At 39.7% G+C, this 25,025-nt stretch overlaps 1 protein-coding gene across 1 annotated transcript in view; it reads right to left on the bottom strand.

Moving 5' to 3' along the window:
* Nucleotides 1-1,654: 1,654 nt before the first annotated feature.
* The window catches only part of NID1 (nidogen 1), a 71,004-nt gene continuing 47,633 nt past the window's right edge, over nt 1,655-25,025 (bottom strand). The window contains exons 15-20 of the mRNA XM_042477691.1: nt 22,615-22,741; nt 13,991-14,162; nt 13,358-13,515; nt 10,992-11,115; nt 9,632-9,744; nt 1,655-3,857 (exon numbers count right to left, since the gene is read on the bottom strand). Of these exons, the coding sequence (XP_042333625.1) occupies nt 3,736-3,857; nt 9,632-9,744; nt 10,992-11,115; nt 13,358-13,515; nt 13,991-14,162; nt 22,615-22,741 (816 nt within the window). The 3' untranslated portion in view covers nt 1,655-3,735. The remainder of the gene's footprint in view (nt 3,858-9,631; nt 9,745-10,991; nt 11,116-13,357; nt 13,516-13,990; nt 14,163-22,614; nt 22,742-25,025) is intronic.

Below are 25,025 nucleotides of genomic sequence, written 5' to 3'. Positions count from 1 at the left end.
TTCTGTAAGTTTTATAGTAGGACTTTTAACTCCAATTTATACAAGGTCTTTGGTGTCATTATGACATTATCCAGATCAAATATCCTTCCAAACCAGCATTGTATCTACCCTAGTCACTGGCACCAATGAGATGAAACTAAGCATTTGGTCTACTTTTGTGGTTAATGCCTCGATATGACCAGAGCATTATGGGGCCATCTCAATAGAAATTGATTCCATTGTAACAGATTAAACCAGATCTAGTTTAATCCATACTGAGAGCCAGAGCTGAGAGGACTCAACTCAGGAGATATATTCAAAGCCCTTCAAACAATGCAATTAACTGTGTGACCTAGGACAAGCCACTGCTTGCTAGGCTAAACCTACCTTAGAACTGTTGTGTGAGGAAAATGAGACAACTCCATATATAATGTTGTGAACTCTTTGATGGAAGCATGAGATGGTCATGCGATAAAATTAATCCAGAACAGAGTGACATTTGCAGAGGCTGCCTATAGGGTACTGAAGAGGAAACTAACATGGTTTCGCATGGACTAACCCAGCAAAATGCTTCCTCCAAAAGGACACTGTAAAGGTTATATGGTATATTTTAATCCCTAGGAAGACAAAGGACTGAGGAATAGGTTATGCAGCAAGAACTGTGTGTGTGTGTGTGTGGGGGGGGTTGTTTACTTAAGTCATAGTCAAAACCTCTATCGAATTTCTTAGCATGATGGAATTTTCCCAGCATTTGCACTTTACAGTAATGACTTGGCACCCTTGACAAACTATATTAGAGTCTACAGGTTCATGTCTCAGAGCTCCCAGTCTCTCCAGATTCTGGTCTGTCAGGGTAGGAAACAGAAATGTATTTCTTTCTCTAAATAAAGTTATAGCCTTGACCCACCAGGCCTGGTCTTCTACTTTCTCTTAAATTATGAGAGAAGAAGAATCCCCTCCAGTGCTGTTATGCTACTGGTGTAATTCAGGTTATTTTATACTCCGTATCTTCATGGTCTGTTATTCCTTGATACCATTTACTCTGGTGTAGACTTTAAAAAGGGAATTTTTCCTTTCCAGAAGATGCTGTAACAGAGATTCTGACAGAGTCAGAAGGGACACCTTGGCTGAACCCATAGATCAGAGTTGAGCAACTGTAGGTCTCTTGGTGTTTTTGGCTTCTGTGTTCCATCAGGCATAGAAAACATGGCCAATTATGAAGGATTATGGGAGCAGCAAGCCCCCACAAAAACAAATAACCAAAAACACAATAACAAGCAAAGAAACCAAGGAGGCCCCCAGCTGTTTTGTTTCCATGTATTTCTCCATAGTCCATTGCTCTGCATGTGGGGGAACTGTATGTATGTTATTTTGAAAAGACTCTGGGGTTGTGATCTGTATTCTTATACAAATATTTTATACAATGTCTTTTGAATGCTGGATGCACAGTTCCTGGATTTTTTGAGGGCTCTGTAAATAAAGAATTTGCTAAGAATGTTTTCACATGTCTGTAAGATTTGTAGTACTTCATGGGACTCTGTGTTTACTAAAAGTACGTATTAAATAGCAAAGCAAATGTACAGTATATGGAAACAAAGATAAAGATGGGTGAAAAAGTGTCTCTAAAACATATATATATGAAGTCATTGCATTACACTCCAAGTACAACTTTCAATTCTTATAAAAAACAAAACAATCATTTTATTAGCAGTGCTGTGAATAGCTGTACAATGTGTAAACCTTTTGTGTTGTCACCTGAAAACGTAATAACACTGATTAAAAGCACCTTTTGTTTGTTTCAGTACCATTTTTGGTATTTACATTTTTTTTGTAGACACGTCTAATAGAGTGTAAGAATTAAATGCATTAAAGTTATACAAGAGTTATACAAAAATTAAAAGATTTAATATAGCATTTGATATTTTAGTGATAAATATAAAAAGAAAAACCTGTGAGATAATGAAGCTTCAACTGGCTCTGTTTTAATACTGTTTCAATACTAATGTAGCCTTGTGAGCAACATCTTCTGAAATCGAACCTTCTGTGTGCTTTTAAGAATGGGGTATTTCAAATTAGTTGTTCTCTCAATGGATTTTGTTTGCTTCTGTTACTGTGGATGTACTTCTTTTCTAACAGAAAAAAAGGTTCTTAAATATTGCTATAGCAGAAGATTCCAGAAATGCTTTAAAACCTACATCCTGTTTATACAGCACTTTTTGCTAATTCTGCTGCAGGTGAATTGTGCTTGCTAGCAACTCAGACAAAAAGTGGACACTACTTTGGGAAGTGATATCTGCCATAAAAACCCAACAATGAAAACATTTTGGCTGTTTGATGGGTTATTTCACCATCCTGATTGCTCATGCTATATGCAATAGTAAGGTACATCTAAAACTGCAGCAAACATGAGGTTGTGTAGAATTTAGAAAGAAAGTGTCAGAAAAAATGGAAATGAAAAATGAGGAATATTTCACAGGATCTATCTGAAAGTCAGTTCAAATTTATGTTTAACTTAAGAAATTCAGATCTAGAAGGTCAAAGACAGGCAGCAAGCTAATGTTTCCCTGTTTTTGTCCTGTTGAAACCAGAACAACTAAGCTAGTATCACTGGCTGATGAACAAATCACACATTTCTGGGATTTCCCTTTGTACTATTGATAAGCTTCTTTTAGAAAATCCCATTGAAAAGCTGAGGAAGAGGAGCCCTAGTAAAAGTAATATTAAGACAACTAAACCAGTTCTGTATGGACAAGCTAACCATTTCTAGCACCAATTTGCTTTAATCGTTTCAAATTACTGTATATGCTCATGTATAAGTCTAGAAATTTTAGTCAAAAATTTGATCCCAAAAAGCTGGGTTGACTTATCTAAGGATCAATGTAAGTACTGTATTTTAACTCTTTCCCATCTCTGAGTAGAGTGGCAAAAGGTAAGAGCTTAGTCCATCCTGGGAGCAACCAAAAGAAGCATCAGCCCATCTACTCTTTTTACCATGATGCTGCTTCTGGCCTTTTTGAATGCTACACGCCCCTAAATTTTACCCCTGACCTATGCATGGGTCATATCAAAATCCATAATATTTGTACCAAAATTTGTCCATGACATATACAAGAGCTCGACTTATAGTCAAGCATATACAGTAAGCATTGCAATAGTAGTGTACCAGCAGATATTAAAATCCACAGGAGTAGTGGTTGTAACTGTTAAATCCTTTGGAAGAGAATCTACTGAATGTGGGATTTTCTTTACTTAAGTGGCTTGCTATTAAAACCATTCTGCACCTAAGCCTTACCATCTAACATTCAGATGAAAAAAATCAGCTGCACTAGTGATGGGCTATAGAAAGTTATTTGTAAACAAATTGTCAAAATACTGTTATATGCCCTCCCTGCTCCAAAAAAAGTTAAAAAAAAAAAAAAAGATAATGGTTTCTAGGTTTTTTCCCAATCTCTACTACAATTTATACAAAAATGTCTAGGAGGTATCAGCACAGACACAGCTGTTTACCAGAGTTATCTTAATGAAGAGAGGGAGAAAGGAGGAGGAGGAAAGTCAGCAACAGCTGCTTCCACAGATATGACAATATTCCATTATATGGTCACTGCTTCTTCTTAGATGTGTGCTTTATGGCTTCTATCTTCAGGAAGCACAGGGAATCTTCTCTTTGGGGTCCTTCCTTGTTTGTGACTGACTGTTAAAATAGTTACTGATTGCACCTTTCCACAAGGTGGTTTGATGTATTCCACGCTGTATCATTCAATTTCTTTCAATACAATCCACTCCAATGGTATTATCAGGACACCGGCAAGAACGTCCCCCTGGAGTAGCCAAGCATAGATGAGTACACCCGCCATTATTCACTGAACAATAGTTATGTCCTATAAAAGAAATAATGAAACATGTTCAGTACATGTTTTTCTCAAACTTTTGTATATTTAAAAGAAAACAGACTGGGGGAAAGGTTGGAGCAGTTTGGACACTTTTGGCTCTAGGTTGGTTGGGTCCTGTGCACAAACCATGATCATCCTTAGGCCAGTTTTTCTCCTTCTAGTGCAGATCAGTGTATAAACCAGAATAATAAATCACAGTCTGAGTCTGGCTTATTTAAACCAGAGCTTTGAAATAATGCAAAACTAACATGTTGACACCACCTCTTTCTAAAAGTGGGGAGGAGGCAATTAATTACTTACTATTCATTAGTAACATGTTATTAATGTGTTAGGTTTTAATTAAAACCACACATTTATGCCCAATGGCTAATCTCAAATAAAACAGATCCATTGAAATCAATAGAATTTACATTAAGTGTGGACTACCTTCTAATCATTTCTAATAGATGGAGATTCTAATGCAAACCCGAGAGCCAGTGTGGTGTAGTGGTTTGAGTGTTGGACTACGACTCTGGAGCCCAGGGTTCAATTCCCACTCAGTCATGGAAAACCCTGAGTCACACAATCTCAGCTCCATAAAACCCTGTGGTAGGATTGCCTTAGGGTTAGGGTTAGGATTTCCATGACAGAATATGGATTTGAATCCTGGTATCCTAGATCTGTAGCCCAACAGTCAAACCACTATACCACCACACCCATTCTTGGTATTGACTTACCATTCAACAATTCATTCAATGACTCTATTTTAGTTGGACCTGCAACTAGATTTAGGTCTTAAAATGTAAAAGGCCCCTAAATGGCCCAAAACTCCTAAATTGTTTTGGAGTAACAAATAATTATTGCTCATGTCCTACACAAGAACTATAAGAAATATTCCAAGAATTATCAGTAGAGTATATGTTACATTGTCTAGAAAATAAGGTTGGAAAAATATTGATTGTGGGCTGCATTCCTCTTTCACTGATGGACCTCCTCGTGTAGAAATGTCTTTATTTAATTTATAACCTACTTATCTCCCATGTGGGATCCAAAGCAGCTAGGATTTTTCAGCCCAGGAATTCTCACCATGACATAACAATATTCACTTCTAATTGGTCGTCAACAGTGAGACCGATTAATGAGACCAAGAAATGAGCTGAGTTAGGTGAAAACATTTACTTACCCAAAATGATAAAAAATGTTTTACAATGTCTATATTATTAAATATGTTTTTGTCTGGAGCTTAAAAGGACAGCAAAGTGGATACAAGGCATACCTCTCTGGGGAGGCCATTCCTCAGATGGAATGTAATGGACTGAAATCCCACTCTTGATTCTTGTGATTCATCTCATCTCTCAAGGACGAGATATTTAGAGATGGGCATCAGCTGATGAATTCAGTATAGGAAGTGATTCCCTTTCAAATTCTTGGGTTCCAAGTCCTTTATGCTGCCAAATAAACTGTCTGTGAACTTCCTTTAGGCTATCAAATAATGATGCAAGCAAGCCATGTCAGATAAAACTCTAGAAGCTTCAGACCCTGGAGAATGCAGAAGCTTGTTTTTGGAAACAGGCATATGTACAATGCTCTGGAGCAATACCACAGATTGCCTGTTCTGTAGTAGCCCTCCAGTTATGGAATGCTCTTATCACGGAAGCTTTCAGGTTACAGCTTTCTCATCCATGAGGTAGTTTTAGATAGCTTGCTAATTAACTAACTCTGTAACATTTTAACCTATGCTGCTACTTTATTCCACCCATTTCCACACTGGCCAATGAGCTGGAATTATAGGTACAGAAATGTACATGGCCATGATAAATGATGCTATATGACACAATATTATATTGTGTAGGACACAAGAAAAAAATGTAATAGAAATGCCATTTTCAACTGCAACTGCCACTACAACTTAAGGGTCAAATCTTAATAGCTATACTGCCCATATCTAAGGCCTGTTCCAGACTGCCAAAATAAAGCTGCTTCGGGTGTCTTTGGAGGTATGCTGTTTAAATGATGCATGCATCCTAAGAATCCGGAAGCTGCACCAAAGCTGTACTCCAGTGCTTAGGAATGGAGTGTGGCTTTGGCGCGACCTCCGGACTCTTAGGACCCATGCATCATTTAAATAGCATACCTCCAAAGACACCCGAAGCAGCTTTATTTGGGCAGTCTGTAACAGGCCTAAGTTTCCAGTAACCTAGCTATGCTGGTTTGGGAGGTGGTGGCTTCTTTTCCTATTCAAGGTGTGGAAGGGCTGTCAGAGGCTCTCAAATACAGCTCCACATCTCCCAGTCATCAACAGGCTGCAAGGGTGCATCCAGGGAAATGAGAAGCAGCAGCTACCATTCCCTGGAAAAGGACAGAAGCTGCTTCTTTGTTTTTCATTCTTACATTGGGCAAGTACAGTTGGACCATTCCTGAGAACACCCTTGTGGCCAATAAGTGGCTGGGGGTAACTCCTGGTGAAAAGGAGTTGTGCACAGAGCTACAGAATACTTCCTTTTACAACATCTCAAAAGTACTTGTGTTGGTATAACTGGAGTTTATGCCAGTGTAAACCATCTACAGCATTCTGACCACAGTGTCCCATATGGTGCAATTCTACCCTCTTATAACAAATCTCAGGGATAAAGAAGCATAGCAAAGCACCCTGTAAGCACCCACCTTTGTCTAATTTTAGAAGCTAGCAGGTTCAGGCCTAGTTAATCCTTGAAAGAAGAGTTACCAGGAGAACTACCACAGGAAACTCCATATAGTGCTAGGAAAGAATTGATCCTGAAATCCTAGAGATAACTGACAGAGTTGACAATACTTGGCTAAATGGACCAATGGTCTGAGTGGAAGTTAGCAACCAACATTTCTAAATCTCAAGGGACATGAAAAAGGAGAAAGATGTTTGTGCAAAATAGAACATGTGAGAGAGTTTTCCAGAAAAACACAAGTGGCCTCTCTCTTTCTTGCTGTCCCTTTTTCTATGCGTATGCTTAGAATGCATAAAACTAGCCTGGAGCTAGATGTTGCCCTCTTGATGATCCCATGATGGTATGCACAGGCTGCAATTTCTAGGGGAAATGTCATTTCTACTTTGCATCTCAAAATTCTAATCTGATACAAAAGAACCAGACTTTAAGCTCTGTCCAAACCAGCCAGTCTAGAAATAGTAAACTAAACAAGTGGGACTCCCTTTCTGAACACAGTACAGTCAGCCCTCCTTATCCATTGATTCTTTATCCACAGATTCAGCCATTCGTAGCTTGAAAATATATATTTAAAAATATAAATTTGAAAAAGCAACCCTTGATTCTATCATTTATATAAGGGACACCATTTTTCAACACCACTGTATTTAATGGGATTTGAGCATCCATGGATTTTGGTATCCATGCGGGTGTCCTGGAACCAAACCCCAGAGGATATCAAGGGCTCACTGTATGCTTATAAATCTAACAAAGCAGGATTTTTAAAACTTTGGACAAAACTATTTTCAATGTTTGCTAGCTTCAGAGAGCATCTGCTGGATTGAACCTTTGTTTATTAAACTGAAAGCTTTACATACTCATAAAATGATTTTATGTATTTGTAAAATGTATTTGTTAAAAAACTAGAATGGCAGGATGGCAACTGGAGACAATCAAGGTCTTAGCTTCTAAAATAAAGAAAAAGCAATTGCATCAGAGAACTAATGTAACATTTCTGTAAAACCTGAGCACCATCTTAATACAAAGATTAGTCAGTCTCCTGTTGACAGTACAAAAATGTTTATCTGTCTAGGAAACTGAAAAAATATATTATCCTTCTCTTGTAACCAAGAGAAAGAAATTACATATATGTATGACTGCATAATGAGCTTAATTTTTATTGGTCATGGGCAATAAATAATAATAATAATAATAATAATAATAATAATTTACACATTTCTTCCTATAAATTTACTGGGAACAGCCACAGATTAACAAATACAGATTAGTTAAAAACACAACATCAGTTTAAAATAAACAAGACACATACATATTAAAACAATCCACATTTTAAAATTCATCATTTAAAAATCATGATTTTAAAATCATCTGGATAGGAAAAGACAGGTCTAATGCTGTTTTAAATTCAGACAGCATATTCAGCTGTCGAATCTCTTCCAGCAAGTCATTCCACAGACTAGGGGTGGCTGGAAAAAAAATTCTCTGGCAAATAATTGCCAATCTAGTCCAGACTTACTAGAGTAAATGTCCCTCAGAGGACCTGAGTGTACTGGGTGGATTATACAGGAGAAGGTGATCCTGTTGGTAACCTGGACTCAAGACATGTAGAGCTTTAAAGGTAATAATCAACAGTTTGTACCTTGCCTGGAAAATTGGCAGCCAGTGAAGTGAATGTAATATTGGTGCAGTATGACCACTCTTGGATGTATCAATCTCACTGCCACATTTTGAACTAACTGAAGTTTTTGAATTTGGTTCAGAGGTAGCCCAATGTAGAGCACATTTCAGAAGTCTAGTCTTAAGGTTATCAGCACATGCACTACCATTTCCAACTCTAGGAAGGGGTGCAGCTGGTATAACAGCAAAAGCTGATAGTAAGCAACAAAGTCAACATTGTGCTGGCAGTTTACCAGTAGTGCACTGGAACTCCCCTTCCCTCTTGCTTCACTACATGAAAACCAGCTCCAGAGGGATTCCCAATTTCCAGCACTGAAGAATCAATTTTGGTTTGCATGATGGAAACTACAGCAGAAAAGAGGGAATCATTTGCCTCAACATTCCAGTGATGGAAAGTAATCCAGCAGCAGAGCCATCCTTTTGGTTTCTGATTTATGCTTGAAAGAACTTTCTGAAAACATGGGATAACTCTAAGGCCATTCACACTGCATTTTAAACTGGTTTGCAAACCAGTTTAAATTGAGGTTGTTCATGCTTGTGCCAGGTTTTCCTGGGGCGTCATTCACATTTGCACTGGGTTTTCCTGACCTGAATTCGGGGGCCTCCAGTGCACATCCCCCTTAACCTGGGTTTTTTAAAGACGAGGATTTCAGAGGTTCTTTTCCAACGAACCGTGGGTTTTCCGAATGCTGCCAATGAGAACTTACAAGTTGATCCCATTTGGAGCTCCACTCTTCCTCCTCTTTTCTCCTCCTCCTCTCACGCACCTGCTACTGCTGCTTTTCTCTTCCTCCTACCCCCTATTCATCTTGCCCTTGCTGCGGCATCTGTTGTCCCTACTCTTCCTCTGTCGCCCAACCTGCCCTGGATCAGCCTTCTTCCTCTTCCTCTGCCCCCGCACCTGCCCTGGATCAGCCTTCCTCCTCTTGCCCTCTTCCTCCTCCTCATCTACTCCCTGCACTGCCCTGGATCTGCCTTCCTCCTCTTGCCTTCTTCTTTTCTTCCTCCTCTTTCTCTGTCCCCCACACTTGCCCTGGATCAGCCTTCCTCCTCTTCCTCTTCATCATCTGTCCCCTGCACCTGCTATAGATCTGCCTTCCTTCTCTTGCTTTCTTCCTCTCTTCCTTCTCCTCCTTCTCCTCCTATGCCCCTGCTGCCGTGACTGCCAGGATCAAATCTTTCCATGGCACTTTACCAGGTTCCTGAGTGTGAATGGGAATTGGGATAAAATGCCATGGAGAGATTTGATCATGGCAAATCAATGCCATGGAGAGTTTCAATCATGGCAAATCAATAAAATAACCCATTTCCCATACCGGGTTATTTTTGAATATGAATGGGCCCTCAATTAACTCACAGTTTCACATTTTGCAGTGGCTTATAAATAAAAAAGGAACCTGCAATTACCTTGTGGGCATTGAGCCAAGGCTGTAGTTATTCCATAAAGACGAGTGCGCTTGTGTGGTTGAAAGTTATCATTTTCCTTTGAGATTGTGCGATCCACGGCTACCACAGCATCTCTAAAGTATACAAAACAGTAAATAACAATAAGAACAGAGGGAAGTGAGAATGGTAGAAAAGAACCAAAACAAAACAAACCCAACCAGAACAGAGGGAAAGATTGCTAGAAACAGGTTACATAGCCTTCTAAATGGAGTCCTCCATACCAAGAAAGGCGTGAGATCTGCTACAGAAGGTAAGTTCCACAAGTTAGTATTTTAGGCTTAGGGAACAATTCAATGGCTATGAGTAGAAATAGAAGGAGGAAATGCACTGATATGTGACATGATCACAGTCAATTGTTCCAACCTTCTGTATCTATGTTTTTCAAATGAAAATGTGGATTCTTACTTCATTTTAAGGTTTCAGTACATTGTGTTCCATAAACTGAAGTTGTTTCAATTTTACTATTTTCTTTATGAAATAAGTCATTTGGAGCCAATGTTTAATGTTTAATAGTTTAGTGTTTGATAGGATAAAAACACATCTTGAGCATATTTAAATATGGGACATCCAGACTTAAGGCTGGAAATATGATTAAAGAATCTTCTGGATGATCATCTGTTTTTCAGTCACACCACTTCTAGCCAGAAATATGACTGCATGGAACCATCCCAAGTTAGCACTATGTGTACACATTTTCCTGAAGTTGAAAGCCCACTTTTCTGTTTATGAGAGTGTAGGGGAGGAGCCAACCCTCTGTTTTCATCCCTGCTCATAAACAGCGAATGGCACTGATTTTGGTTTCCCTGATAAAGCTTTTAACAAAAGGACTGTACTTCTATCGCAGTATACAGCAACACATATGTACTGCTGCACAGACATGGGTCCATCATTGAAATATTTAAGTCTTTATTAACTTCCAACCCTTGTTTTGAAAGTACAAGAAGTTGCAGTTTGAAAGCAAAGTTCACTTTTATCCAGAAACACCTTAGAGATTTTATTATTATTATTATTATTATTATTATTATTATTATTATTATTATTATTATTATTATTATTCAATTTTCTTATCTGACTAGGATGAAGAAGGGCTTCAAATTACCAGCATTTGTACTGATCATTACAGCAAGTACATGTTCAGGAAAAATAAATGAACATTTAGCAAAAATACTTCCTACTTAGAAACCCTGCAGTAATTCACCTGAAGAGAGTGTATCCTCAAGAAAAATGTGCAAACTTTAAAATTTTAAATGAAGCTTCCACAGGACCAAAACAGGACAGGGTAGGAAGACTTAAGTAAACCACAAGTCTAGATCATTTGTACCTTTTCCAGTCTGTATAAAACAAATTCTTGCCATAACTTGTGACGCTGAAAGGATACTGGATTTCTTCAAGGATCTTTCGCCGACCAAGCTGATTGGGATCCATACATTCGACTCTTCTGGTGCCTACATGAAATAAAACAATTTAGTCTTTGTATGTGACAAATAGACCTTTTGTAGGGGAAAGAGTACAATAACGCAAAAAAAGAATATGTATTATGGTTTCCTCTAAGCTTCTATTATGCTTATCCATGCCAAATGTCCACATTTCTTCCAGGCAATCATTTATGTGAAGAACTGTCAGGCATTTTAGACACTGTTACTCATTGTTTTGCACTGGATACAATCTTCTGTGTCACTACTGATGCTGGGCAAAGGATCTCCTGACCATGGCAGCTGCCTGATACCCTGGGTCATGCTGGGTTAAGCTTGAAAACTGCATAGCTGTATGCTTCAAATCAGATACTGCAGGGAGTATGCAACACCATGACAATTCCAGATAAGCAACTATCTGCACAATCATCAGTTGAAGAAATATTTTTGACCTCTCTGAGTGTCTTTTATATACTTCCATTAGAATTAGATTTCTCTGGGATTTTTGCAAGAATTATATCCAGGATAGAATGGAAATTGTGTTTCTTTACTGACAGCAATTATTTATTTACAATGTTATTTCAAAACTGTTGTCTCTCAGATGAGAAGGAAAATTATTAAAGATAACAGAGAAAGTTGGGATTCATGCCATCTACTTTATTGCTAAACTAAAGCACTCCTGAGGGGTGCTTTGGGCATGTTGATGTCACATTCAAATAGGGATCTAAATATATAGACTTCAAAGTATACACGTCTGATTTGCTGAATCATTTAACCAATTTTGGGGAAAGAGACAATGGGGTGCAGCCCTCTGGGGTCCCACAGGAGTCCAGTGCAGTCTCACAATCCCTGACAGTTTTCTACTTTGCTTTACCTGAACAGGACTCCAGTTAGAAGCCAGCAACTGGGATTTATGGAAACATACACTAGCATGTAATACTAAGAAAAGTGCATGGAAGTAGGAAGAGAGGAAGGCCACATGCCAGATGGATGGACTCTATTAAGGAGCTCATAGGTATGAGTTTACAGGACCTAAACAGGGCAGTGGAGGACAGAGGGTCTTCGAGATGTCTCATTCATAGGGTCGCCATGGGTCAAGATCAACTTGAGGGCAGTTACTATCAACTAACACCAGCATGATCCTGAACTAACATACACATATAAAAGAACATTTCTATGGGGCACCCTCTTTTGGAAAGATTGTTTTTGTTCAATCCAACTAAGCAAATGAAAAGCCCTGTCAGTAAATCCTCATGGAGAAAAGTAGATATATCTTTGTTTCTTTGGCATAATTAAAAATTCCTACTGCCTGAGCCTTTTGTTCCATCAATCAAGTAATCTGCTACCACACTTTCATGTGCTCTAGTATTATAGAGAATAAACTTTAAAAAAAAGTCTAAAAGATTTAAGAATTTAACACCCTAAAATATGTAAGTGCACAGAAATGAATTAAAAGTGGGGGAGCATCCATTTTTACCAAGAGATAGCCCCTGTATAGAAAAATACTGCTCATGTGTTTACTATGAAAATGAGGGGAGGTTGTATGTGTTTCCAGACAGAGAGCTTTCAGTATTATCGGTTCATAATTAGAGATATGAAGGGCCAAAAAATGTGTGTGTTTTTTTAATCCCAATTTTTCTAAAGCCCCTTTTTTTGAGGTGGGGAAAGGGATTAAGAAAAATGCGTTGCAAAATACTTTCTTTTAAAATGATAATGTCCATGCTTTTAAAAAGATGATAGAACTATTTCTTTCAAAAGCTGGGCACAGTCAAATCAATAGAGAACAGAGGCAAAGCTAGATGTCTTCAAAATGAGGACCCTTCAAACAGCAACTAACAAATAGAAGGATGAACCCTAGTAATGTCAATAAACATAAGGGATAAGGTCCACAGATTCCTGCTCTGAAGAGATGCAAATATATTATCTTGCCTCCTGATCTCCTCTACCTGCACAAGCCAGCTCCACATAATACATCACATGTCCAAGTTCTGGGTCAAAGTTCTAGGTCAAAAGGTTCAAACATCAAAGGTCAGTGTCTTGGTTTGATCCAAGTTAAATTGTTTTTTGATCTCCTGAGGCAATGACTATATCTCAGCAAAATCTATCCCAGATTTTCAAAGAGGGTAAGTACAATAATCCAAGGGTACTTTCTATGTTGCAACAGGACAATGAAACATTCAAAAATCAGCACAATCTTTTCCAAGGAGACCCATGTTACATTTTCAGAGCAGTAAGTTCAACTGAGTATATTTTACAGTGCGGATCATCTTTTTACCTGCATCCACCCAGCACAACAGTGAAGAGTAAATATCAAATGTCAGTCCATTTGGTAGTCCCAAATCATCTTTGACAAGAATCCTTCTGTTTGTGCCATCCATGTAAGAAGTTTCAATTTTAGGGGCCTCTCTATTCCAGTCTGTCCAATAAAGATTTCTGGAAGAAAGGTGTCAAGCAAAAAGCACTTTCAGTTTAGGATAACAGAAGATATACACAACCTGAATGCTGAACCAATGTCACTGAGGTTATGTAGGCTGTAATCTTTTATACACTTAACTGGAGATAAGTTTTACTAAATTCAATGGAACTGAAGTCTGAAGAAACATTCTGAAGTATTCACTGTTAATAAGAGGTTGTTTTTATAGCCATTGATGTCAGTGCTCCTTAATCATAATAGGTAGCTACTACATGCATATACTTTCTATCACAGAAAAGTTAACAAGGCTTCTGAGTTTGTATAAAAATTCAATTAGAATTTTCCAGATTTTGAAAACCAATTCTGGAGACCAAGGAAGATAGTTTTGGGGGTATTTTGTATTTCCACCAGTAAGTGAAAAGAACTTGAAAAAACAATACTGAAATTAAATGGATTAAGAATGGATATGTTCTAAAAATAAGAGGTTTTACCTACCCCCTCATAGGATCTGCTACTATGGCTCTAGGGTTCACAAGATCAGTGTCAAACAGTATTCGGCGCTGGGTGCCATCTAGCTTTGCTACTTCTATTCTGTCAAGCTGAGAATCTGTCCAGAAGATAGTGCGGCCAAGATGATCAAGTGCTATTCCTTCAGGACTTTCCAAATCTGGAAAACAAAGTAAGAAAAAGACTGAAATCCTTAAATATTCATTTAAAATATACCAACCACTCCTCCTATTTGGGGTGAAATGGCCACATGAACAGTTTCAGGCTACATCCAGATACAGTCTAATGACTGAGCATCTTCCAAAACTAAAACAAAACCCACAAGAGAAGGATTAGATTATAAATCATCAGTTTTGCATATAAGCTCTTTAATATTGCTCCCTATTCTGACAATTCAAAACAGTAGCAGGTTAACAAAAAAATCTCATTAAAGATCTGGAGGCACTGAATCAAATCCAGCTCTCCCCAAGTATTACCAAACTAGATGTGGAAGAGGTATGGTGACAGAAAGGTTGCAAAGGCAAAGGCTGAAAAAGCACCAGCACTGACTACATATCCCATTTTAAAAAAGAACCCTGCATGAAAATGTACTACTGATGCAGATCTTAAGGATGTTGAGCTTCTGAAAAAATTGTTCTGGCACTGTATAGCATGAACCAGACATAACCCTGATTTATACCTTTATTCATCTCACTTCAAGTATTTGCTATCAAATGTATAAAGGTGTTGTCAAGAGAGAGTTACCTCAGCAACTAGATGCTGGCATGTATTTCAGCTTCCCCTTCCCCATCCAGCAATCAGAAACAGTCTGAAAGGGGCCTGGGTCTGTTGGGATATATGCACGTGTGTTTGTGTGTATTGCTATGGGAAGTACTGGTTTCAAAAGAAAAAAGATGACATTTTATACATCAGCATTTCATCATTTAGAAAACAAGACAGCTAAGAATTGGGGTAAACTTATCTAAAGTATGTTATATCTAAACATGTTAATAAAAACAGCAGAAAATGTAATACATTTTCTGATAATTAAATTATGAATTAAAATTAGATTTAATTTTCAAGATTGTTTGTGAAAAGTAATCACACATTAAAAAACAAAACTTTTGGTCTACGCTAACAAGATTGGAATTACACTTAATGGTTAAGAATTTTGGAGAACAGATTTAAGGCTGGAACAATCCTGGGAAATATAAACGCAGAGGGTTTTTTGGACAGCGACCAGGTCTGAACAACAGGAAACAGCAGATAATGACCTGCTACCCTGGCCCCCAGGGGTTTGCTCAGCTCAAACACAGATTGAGGAATAAATGATAATAAATAAATAAATAAACTATATAGGTTCAAATGCATGTTATGCATTCCGCTACTTGAAAAAAGGAAAACATTTTTTTCTCTCCCCCACCTCCACCGGGGCTTTAATTGTAGACAAGCCCTTTCTTTCCTTCTTCCTTTGGTTCTTTAAAGAACAAATCATTCAACTGAGCATATGTCTTTGAATACAGTTCCATTTGAGATAAATACTCTATAATTTCTGTTTCTCTCTCTCTCTCCTTCTCTATTGTGTGTGTGCACATGCACACATGCGTGCACATATAGTTTGGTGTTAATACAGAGAACAGAGCTTAAATGTTTTTAGTCACCATGCTATCTTGGATCCCCTGGGAATTCTAGTCCTAAAAAGTAATTCCTCCAAGATTTGCTCAGTACTAACACAGATTCACATATAATTTGATTAAAATAGGGGTTCCCAACCTGGGGGTCACAACCACTTTGGGGGTCCATCAACCCTTTCTTGGGGGTTGCCAGGTTGGGATTCGCCCCTGCCTCCTCCTCCTCCTCCCCTCTTCCCCATGGGTGCCGGTACCAGCGCCACCACAACGTGGGGACAGGGATGGGGCTGCCTCCTCCTCCTCCCCTCTTCGCCATGGGTGCCGGTACCAGCGCCACCACAACGTGGGGATGGGGACAGGGATGGGGCTGCCTCCTCCTCCCCTCTTCCCCGCAGGTGCTGGCGCCAACAACACTACCGCAAGGGCAGGGACGTAGCTAGGATTTTAGGAAGGGGGGGGGGGGGCCAGGCTAAAGTCCCCCCATTATAATGGGGCTTGAGTGCGGCGGCGCAGCAGCACACACCATTCATTTTTCTAATGGAAGGGGGGGTCCGGACCCCCAGATCCCCCCCTGGCTACGTCCCTGGTACGGGGACGGGGATGGGGCACCTCCTCCTCCTTCTCTGATGGCGGCCGCGGCAGACAAGAGCAGGCCTGGCCAGCATGGAGGAGGAGGAGGGGTGAGGAAGAAAAGGCAGAAGGGCTTCCAGCAGCCTTTGCAGCCAGAAGTCCCGCCCTTTCTTCTGGCCGGCAGCTTCCATAATTGGTTGGGAGGCCGGGAAGGGGCGAGACTTCTGACCACAATGGTTGCTGGGGCTTGTAGGCAGATGGAAGTCCCACCCCTTCCTGGTCTCCCAACCAATCAGGGAGGCGGTCAGGAGGGACTTTTGGCCGCAATAGGGGTTGCAGACCAACAAAGGTTGGGAACCGCTGGATTAAAAGAAACAGCAGAGTTGGAATATACAGTGGACCCTTGCCTTACACGGGATCCGTTCCAGACCTCCACCACCCCACGTAAGGCAAATAACGTGTATGCTCGAGCCTCACTGAATATAATGGGGTTTAGGCATGGTGGCACGCACCATTCATTGTATTGCAGTGCAGCTTCAGCCTGCATATGGCACAGGTGCACTGTTTCAACAAACTCTAGTCCATCACTGCATATGGCACAGGCACACTGTATCAAACTCCAGTCCATCACCAGTGGACAGAGAAAAGACAATGGCTTTCTGGCACACTATGGATATTATTACACTGATTAGCATCCCTGCCTCATGAGGATGTTCTTGCCCAGTTCATCAGATCTCCTTCCAATTCCCAGCCTATACATACCACATTCCAAAACTCCCTCCACCATTCATATGGTCATCCCACTCTGGCCTTAGGTAAATTCTTTCCTACACCCTTTCTCCTTCAACAGTCATAGTTAAAACTCAACTTGTCACCTCATCACCATACCCACAAGTTTTGCATTTCTATGGCTATTCATACAATCTGATTATAAAGGTCCTCCTTGGGCAACAGTTCACCCAATGCAGCTAAGTAAATAGACCAAATCTACGAAAGCTGATGCTAATATTTCTCTCAGTTAATTTCAAAGATGCTACAACAACCCTTTGCATATTGATATTCCAGACTAACACACCTATGCCTCTGAAATATACTCTAAAGGTAATTCATATACATATGCATTATACATAGAAACACACCTGGTCAATGTGAACATGCAAGATCTAGATCCATACTCGATTTTTTAATTTTAAGAGTGGAAGTTAGTTTCTTCTTTTCTTTATGTTATTGCTGTTGTTGTTAACTACCCTGGAATCAGCCCCAACTCATGGTGATTCTGTGGATGACACATTTCCAGGGCCAGCTCATCCATATAGGTGAGCTAGGCAGCCGCCTAGGGCGGCAAAATGTAGGGGGCGTCGGGGTGGCAAGTGAGCCGGGAGGCCAGAGAGAGAGAGAGAGAGAGAGAAGAGAGAGAGAGAGAGAGGCCGGAGCACGAAGCAAGCGGAGCAGCAGCCCTTTCCTCTCTGTTTACTTCTTTCCTCTCGTTCCTTCTTTCTTCTGTCTTCCTTCCCCCTTTCCTTCCCCCTCTCCTCTCCTTCCTTCCACTGCTTTTTCCTTCCTGCCTGCCTTGGTCCAGGGCTGCCCACCCACCATGTTGCCACAGGCACCTCCTCTGGGTTCCCCCTTCCCTTCCCCTCCCCAAGAGACTTGCCCTCCTCCTCGGCCATGGAAGGAGTGAGCAAGAGCGCCTCTGAGCATGTGGAGAGTGACACCTGACGTCCACTGGGCAACGCATTGAGTGGGCAGCCCTGGACCAGGCAGGAAGGCAGGAAAAAGAGGAGGAAGGAAGTTGAGGGGAAGGTGAAGAAACCAGGGATGGGAGAACTAGAGAATGAAAGAAGAAAGGAAGGAAAGGAAGGGAAGAAGGTGGGAGGAAAGAAAAAGGCAGGGTGAAGGAGAAAAGAGAGAGAGAAGGAGAAAGAGAGGAAAGAGAGGAAAGGAAAGCCCTGAGAGGTTGAGTGTGACTTGCCCAAAGTCACCCAGTGGGTTTGCATAGCCGAGCTGGGATTTGAACCCTTGTCTCCCAATAGTCCAATACTCAGGCCACTACACCAAGCTGGATCCCCCGCTGTATTTAAAGGTACAGTACTCAGTTATTATTTGTTGTTCTATACCTTTAAGTTGTTTTCCATCATATGGAGACCCTAAAGCAAATCTATCCTGGGGTTTGCTTGACAAGATTTGTTCAGAGGAGGTTTGCCATGGCTTTCCGCTGAGGAGGCTGTGAGAGTGTGACTTCCTTGAGGTCACCCAATAGGCAGGGAATCATATCCTGGTCTCCAGAGTCCTAGTCCAACACACAAACCACACAGAGCTACATGCCAACCTTCTATCCAGGAAGAATGTGAAAATGTCCTCCCTTTTGAGCATGACTGAGAAACATGAATTTATATTGTTTTTTATTAATGTTTTTGGCTTTTAGTTGGTCGTGTCCTCCATTTTTCTTGAACATCCTACAATTTGTCCCTCCGTTGTGTCCTAAATCATGTCCTACATTTTTCCTACACTTTGAGGGGCTACCCGGGGGGGGGGGGGTGCCAAAACATTTCTCGCCTAAGATGACCAAATACCTAGAGCCGGCTCTGGACATTTCCAAACTCCTCTATCCTCCACTGCTCTGCTTAGATCTTTTAAATTCATGACCATGACTTCCCTAATTGAGTCTAGCCATCAGGCATGTGGTCCTCCTCTCTTTCTATTGCTCTTCCACTTTCCTAGCATTATTGTCTTTTTTAGAGAGTCATGCCTTCACATGATGTGGCCAAAATATGATAGCCTCAGTTTCATCATAATAATAATTTGTTCTAGGATCCGTTTGTCTTTTTGGCTGTCCACAGTATCCTCAGCCCTCTTCTCTAGCACCTCAAAAGAGTTTATTTTTCTCTCTTTTTTTTCCTGCTGTCCACCTCTCACGTTGGTACATGATGATGGGAAATACTATGGCTTGGACAATTCCGATTTTAAAGCTCAGTTGTATGTATGTCTGTACTCTTTAGGATCTTATCTAGTTCTTCCATAGCTGTTCTTCCCATTCCTAGTTTTCTTATTTCTTGACTGCAATCATGATTCTGATCAATGTTTGATTCTAGGTACACAAACTCTTTTAACTATTTCAACTTTTTCATTGTCTAAGCTGAATTTATGTATTACATCTCTGGTCATTTTTTTAATGTTCAACTTTAAGTTTGCCTGTGAACTTTCAGCTTTGACCTTTCTTAGTAATTGTTCCAAGTCTGTGATGTTGTCTCCTAGCAATATAATGTTACCTGCATATCTAAGATTTTTTTTAAATAAGGCTCTCTAAATATATACTCCTCCCCACCAATATTTTATAGCTGAGGACTTCCAAACACATAAGATCGGTAAATAGGGATTGCAGGGGTATGACTGCTCACATAACCATTCAAGTTAATACATGTTTTTTTTCCACAGATTATGTAGCACTTAAGACTGTTATAAAATTTTAGCACATCATAAATTTTCAGTATGCAGTGTGTGTGTGTTGCTCCAGGAACCAGCAAAATAAATTACAACAGAAATCAATGTAACCCGATATAAAGCCAAGAGATTTGCTTTAAGCCAAAAGTCCTGCTCTAGAGACTAAGCTCTAGCTCTCCTCTCCAATACATTGTCTAAAATTATTCCTTCTTATTTCAAGCAAAACAATGTACAACAGGAGCTTCCATCTATTACGATTTAAGAATAACTGCTTGTATCACCAGGAGTCCTAATCTGAAAGCAGAACAATTTATTCCTTTGCTGTCTTTCATCTCTGAGCCATTAGTCAGGAGAGTTAATTTAGCATTGTGGCCTAGAGTAAAATGTTTTTCCAGGCTGGTTGAAAAGCAGCCAGACAGAAACTCAGCCCATACTGGATGCTATGAAGTTTGCAATGCATACTGTAAGCATCCCTAACCCCATTTTAGGCATAATTTTGTGCAACTGTATTATTAGTGTTACAGCAAGACTGTCTGGATGGCATTCAAGGCTCAGAGCCTTGCAACAGGCAGGATTATGAAGCTACATACAACTCACCCAGCTGATTAAATTGCAGCAAGGGGGAACATTACTCCCTGTAGAGTAGCCTCTGCAGCTGTGGAATTTGGGAAGCTTATGCAATTCATAGGCAATGCAGCTGGAGAGGCAGATAATAACTGGAAGGGGCTATGTTAGAGAGGACAGAACAATCCAACTATGCACTACAACAACATTATCATTAAAAAATTTAAATAATGAACACAAATACAGCACACAAAAGTTATGCAATGTGATAAAATATTGCAGTTAGGAACAAACATTCAACTTAGTAAAGTTTTTTCATCTGTTGCCGAATCTAAAATGAAAGACTGGTAGACCAGACTAAAAAGACAAACGTCTGAATTGAATTATATTTACAAATTCCAGTCCATTAGCAGAGGTATGAACAAAGACAATGGCTTCATAGCACACTACATATATTAATAGAAGAGTCCTCATTAATGTAACAAAGGGAATCTTGACACCCAAGAAAGTGACTTGTGGTAAGCAGATTCATTATTTTCACACATCAACATTAACTGATCACTGTAAAGATCTGAAAAAACTGTATCTCTGTAGTCAGTCCTTTGAAAATTTAGGTCAAATGTCATAGTTTGCATCCTTCTGGATTGTATTATATTCCACCCCACTCCCACAAGGGGATATGTATGCTTTATGCTTGAGCATTTATTATCACTCTGCAAGCATCCAAAGAAGTGGATTTATATCCATGAAAGCTAGCAAAAATAAAATGCAATTAGTCTTAAAATTACTGCTACATTCCTTTTTCCTCCTCCCTAACTTCTTTTTATAGTTTTACTTTTTTACTCTACAGCTGATTTTGAAAGAATCCATGGCTAATTAAACACACTTGTACATACACAATTACACAGAGACAGAGTAAGGAAGAGACAAGCAAACAAAATGCATATATTGGGGTCATTTTTTTGCCATTGTAGCTACAATTCTATTGAATACCTTTGGGATTATCTTTGGGTAGATTTATGCAAGAAAAATGTGCAACATTAAAATCAACATTAGTCACACTGAACTTTAAGGAAAGTCAGCTTATCTTGAGCTTTCTTGTACTATTTAAATTCATAATACATTCTTATTAAGGCATAAGAAAAAGATATGTCTCTGTAAAACTATTTACACTGAGGAAAGAAAAAATATGCAGCTTGGAATATTTCATAGTTTAGTGCCAAATCAATTTGAATGACAACTTTATTTTGAAAAATGTCATCTTCTGCTGACATTTACTAATAAACTAAAAGCATCTTGGCTGAAGAAAGGATAAAAGGTAAATGTAATGGCCAGCAACCTGCCCCTGTAAACCTATACAAGGTTCTATAGCTGATTATACTAATAAATATACATGTTCACAGTCTATTCCTATTGATGCATTTCTAGAAGGCATCAACAGATATCAAGGGGTTGTCTGCATAGGCTAAATGGCCTGAATCCCTCCCCCTCCGCCAGGCCTTCCTTTATCTAATGTAGACAACGCAAGCAAAAACATCAGTGGCCAACATCATGCCCCTATTTGCCTATGCAAACACAGATCCAGAGGATCTGGTCTGATCCCGAGGTAAAGACCCTTTAGCCCAGTGTAAAATAGCCCTGGTTTTGTGTAGTTTCTAAGAAGTTCTGTGGCAAAACTGAGCTGTTCACAAAGCATCTCCTCACATTCCTTACCTTTCTGGCTGGTGATTCATCTTAGAAGCCCCCCAGTCACCCTGTCTCATGCGAAAATGGGGCACTTTCCACACTAAATGGGTGACTGGGGAGGTTTCTCGAAGAATTGCCTGCTGGAAAGATAAGGAGTGATGCTCGGTCTTGGGTTGGTGGAGAGACAGGTGTGGAACCAACCAAGGGACTAACCCAAGGGAGCACCAGAGTCAGGATAGCACCGGTTGAGCCTGTGCTATCCTGTCCCATCTGCTCAGGCCCCAAGAAGCATTAAGAAATGTAAGAAAATATTCATAAGCTCAGCTGAGAGACTTGAATGTCCCCTTTGCTCTATACCAACTTTACATTAATATGTTTTTGACTTGGATTGTTTAACTTGTTTATGAAATTCTCTTTCCTTAATCCTGGAAATAATGGAATGTATAGAACTGCTGTCTCTTTTCTAATCCAGCCACGGGTTCTAACAGCCAAGATGGACAGGGAGGCAGCTTTTGGCCACTCTGCCTCCTTCCATTATTCTATATCTGTTCTAACAGTTTGAGGAACCCTTCAGAATAGAATTAAAGGTAGTAAAGAGTGTTACAGACAAGGTAGTAAAGAGGGAGAATGGCCTACAAATTTCTTCATTCTATTCTGCTAGTGGAAGTCATTGCTGGATGAAAGAGAGACATCAGCTTGATATAACCCAAACTCATGAAGAAGAAATATATACAATCTTACCTGTCTTTATGATGGATACTGGCTCTCCTCCACCCAGGCTGGCTCTACTGATGGATGGGCTGCTGATGTCTGTCCAATAAACCATCTTCTCTAAGCAGTCATAAGCAACTCCAATAACAACTTTATCCTGCAAGTTAGGAAGACTATTAAAAGTCTCAAAATATATCACATTTCCAATTCTAAAACAAATGCTTAAGGGTTAAATTTGTTAAAACATTTAGGTAAAACCTGTAGAGTGAATGTTAAAAGGGAAAATGTATCAACAATAAAAGTTGCTAACAGCTGGGAGTAAAAAACAACAACAAACAAATTCATTACAGTCAGGAAAGGAGCAGCTTTTAAACCTACTGAAAACAATCTAAAGCAGCAGCACACAAAGTCAGCCCCATCTTATAAATGGAAGGTTGGAGTCAAAGTTGCCTTACAACAGTGTCATATGTGGCACAGAAAAGTAATTATGTACTGCTTATGAGCACAACTGCTGCAAGCAGAAGCTAGAGGACTCATGTAGACTTGATAACTGTATTTGCAGAATAATACTAGGAACTGTTTTAGGAGCTTATCCCATTAACAAATAAGCCGGCTTACCTCTTCTGTCTTGAATTCAGGATCAGGGATGCCCCTGGATGTTATCATACCTAAACCGCAGCCTATCCCACCAAAATGTCACTGCCTGGATGCATCCCGGGTCAAAGCCTCACTCAGCCAGCACTTTTTCATAGTTGGGGAGCTTCCAACTTCAAAAATTGGCCGGCTGAGTGATGCTTCGACCTGGGATCCACCCAGGTGGCGGCATCCTGGCTAGATAGGCAGAAATTTAGGTATGATAACATCCGGGGGCATCCCAGATCCTGAATTCAAGCTGGAAAAGGTAAGCTGGTTTATTTGTTAATAGGATAAATTCCTTAGTCCACTCTCAATTGTTTCATAGTATGGATCCAAACCAATATGTCATATATAGTATATATATAGCATATGTTTCATATGTATGTAATATAAAGATTCTTCAGAAATTCCTGACAGTAAGCATAAACTGTTTTGGATGGCAGTGGGCACTCCTGCATTAAAAGTTTTTATGTAGAGGCTGCATAGCCATCTGCCAGGAATGCTCTAACACAGATTTTGTGCGCTGGTGGAGGCTGGATTAGATTACTCTTGGAGATCATTTCTAATTCACAATTGTATGGTTTACTATCAGGCTGTGATTCAGCAGCAGAACATACACTTTGCATACAGAGGTCTAAGCCATCTCAAAAGGCTAAAAGGGTCTTGTGACTGTGGCCATCCAGAGCTGCAGCAGGCCAGAGTAGATTGCATTTGAGCAGAAGGTAGGTTTGACTATACTAGTATATTGCTGCATAATTTGCAACAGATTAAGAAAGATTAACAATAGCAGCAACAAAATGATGCTCTCCCCATACATGCTCTAAACTTAAAGGTAAAAGGTAAAAATGTCTAGTCATAACCAAATATAGGGGCAGTGCTCAACTCCGTTATTAAGCAGAAGAACCAGCATCCAGTGGTCATGTGGCCAGCATGACTGCACCGAACTGCTAACCTTCTGACCTTACAATAGTCAGAACTGGTGTCTTAACCACTAAGCCACCGCATCCCTAAACCTAGACTTCTGAACATTTGGAGAACTTCTGAAGAACTTTCAGTTTTCCTATTTTAGTAAAACATTTGATTAGTTCTGCTGCCCCTATTAATTTTATTTGTTAAAATTCTGCTGTTTTCAGTACGTTCTTCAGTCCCCTTCATCCCCTTCACCTTTACTGCCTTTATATACTGGGCCCTTGGTATCCGATGTGGTTTGTTCCAGGACCCCCTATGGATACCAAAATCAGTGGATGTTAAAGCCCTGTTAAATATAGTGGCACAGTAAAATGATGTCCCTTATATAAAATGGGAAAATCAAGTTTTGTATTTTAGAATTTATACATTTTTAAAAACATTTCAAGCCATAGATAGTTGAATCCATGGAGAAATAATCCGTAGATATGGAAGGCTAACTGTATTTCTCTCCCCTTCCCTTTCAAATATACGAACTTGTTGTGGATATCTTCATATGTTTTCATCAACTATATCACCCCCTATGTTTCCTTGAACTTTGCTTACTTTCTTAAATGAATTCCATGATATCTGGAATAGATAGGATCTGAACCTCTGAAATCCTTGACACAGCCTGAAAACCTGCTCTGAAGAGGATCTCAGCATCATAGAGCAGGTTTGAGGGGTGCCTGGAAGGCTGTAGTTAGCAGAAGAGATTGTGCCTTCTACTGATTTCCATGATTAGTTTCATTAGCAGATGTTCCCTACTGTACTCTGGCCAAAATGAAAATCTAAAGAAAATTCTATCATTTGGGACCTCATCAAAGGCCTTACTGAAATAAAAATGTGCTGCATCCACA

The sequence above is a fragment of the Sceloporus undulatus genome, chromosome 1, assembly GCF_019175285.1.
Source record: "Sceloporus undulatus isolate JIND9_A2432 ecotype Alabama chromosome 1, SceUnd_v1.1, whole genome shotgun sequence".
NCBI classification, from domain to species: Eukaryota; Metazoa; Chordata; class Lepidosauria; order Squamata; family Phrynosomatidae; genus Sceloporus; species Sceloporus undulatus.
This window is presented reverse-complemented; position numbering and strand designations above follow the sequence as displayed.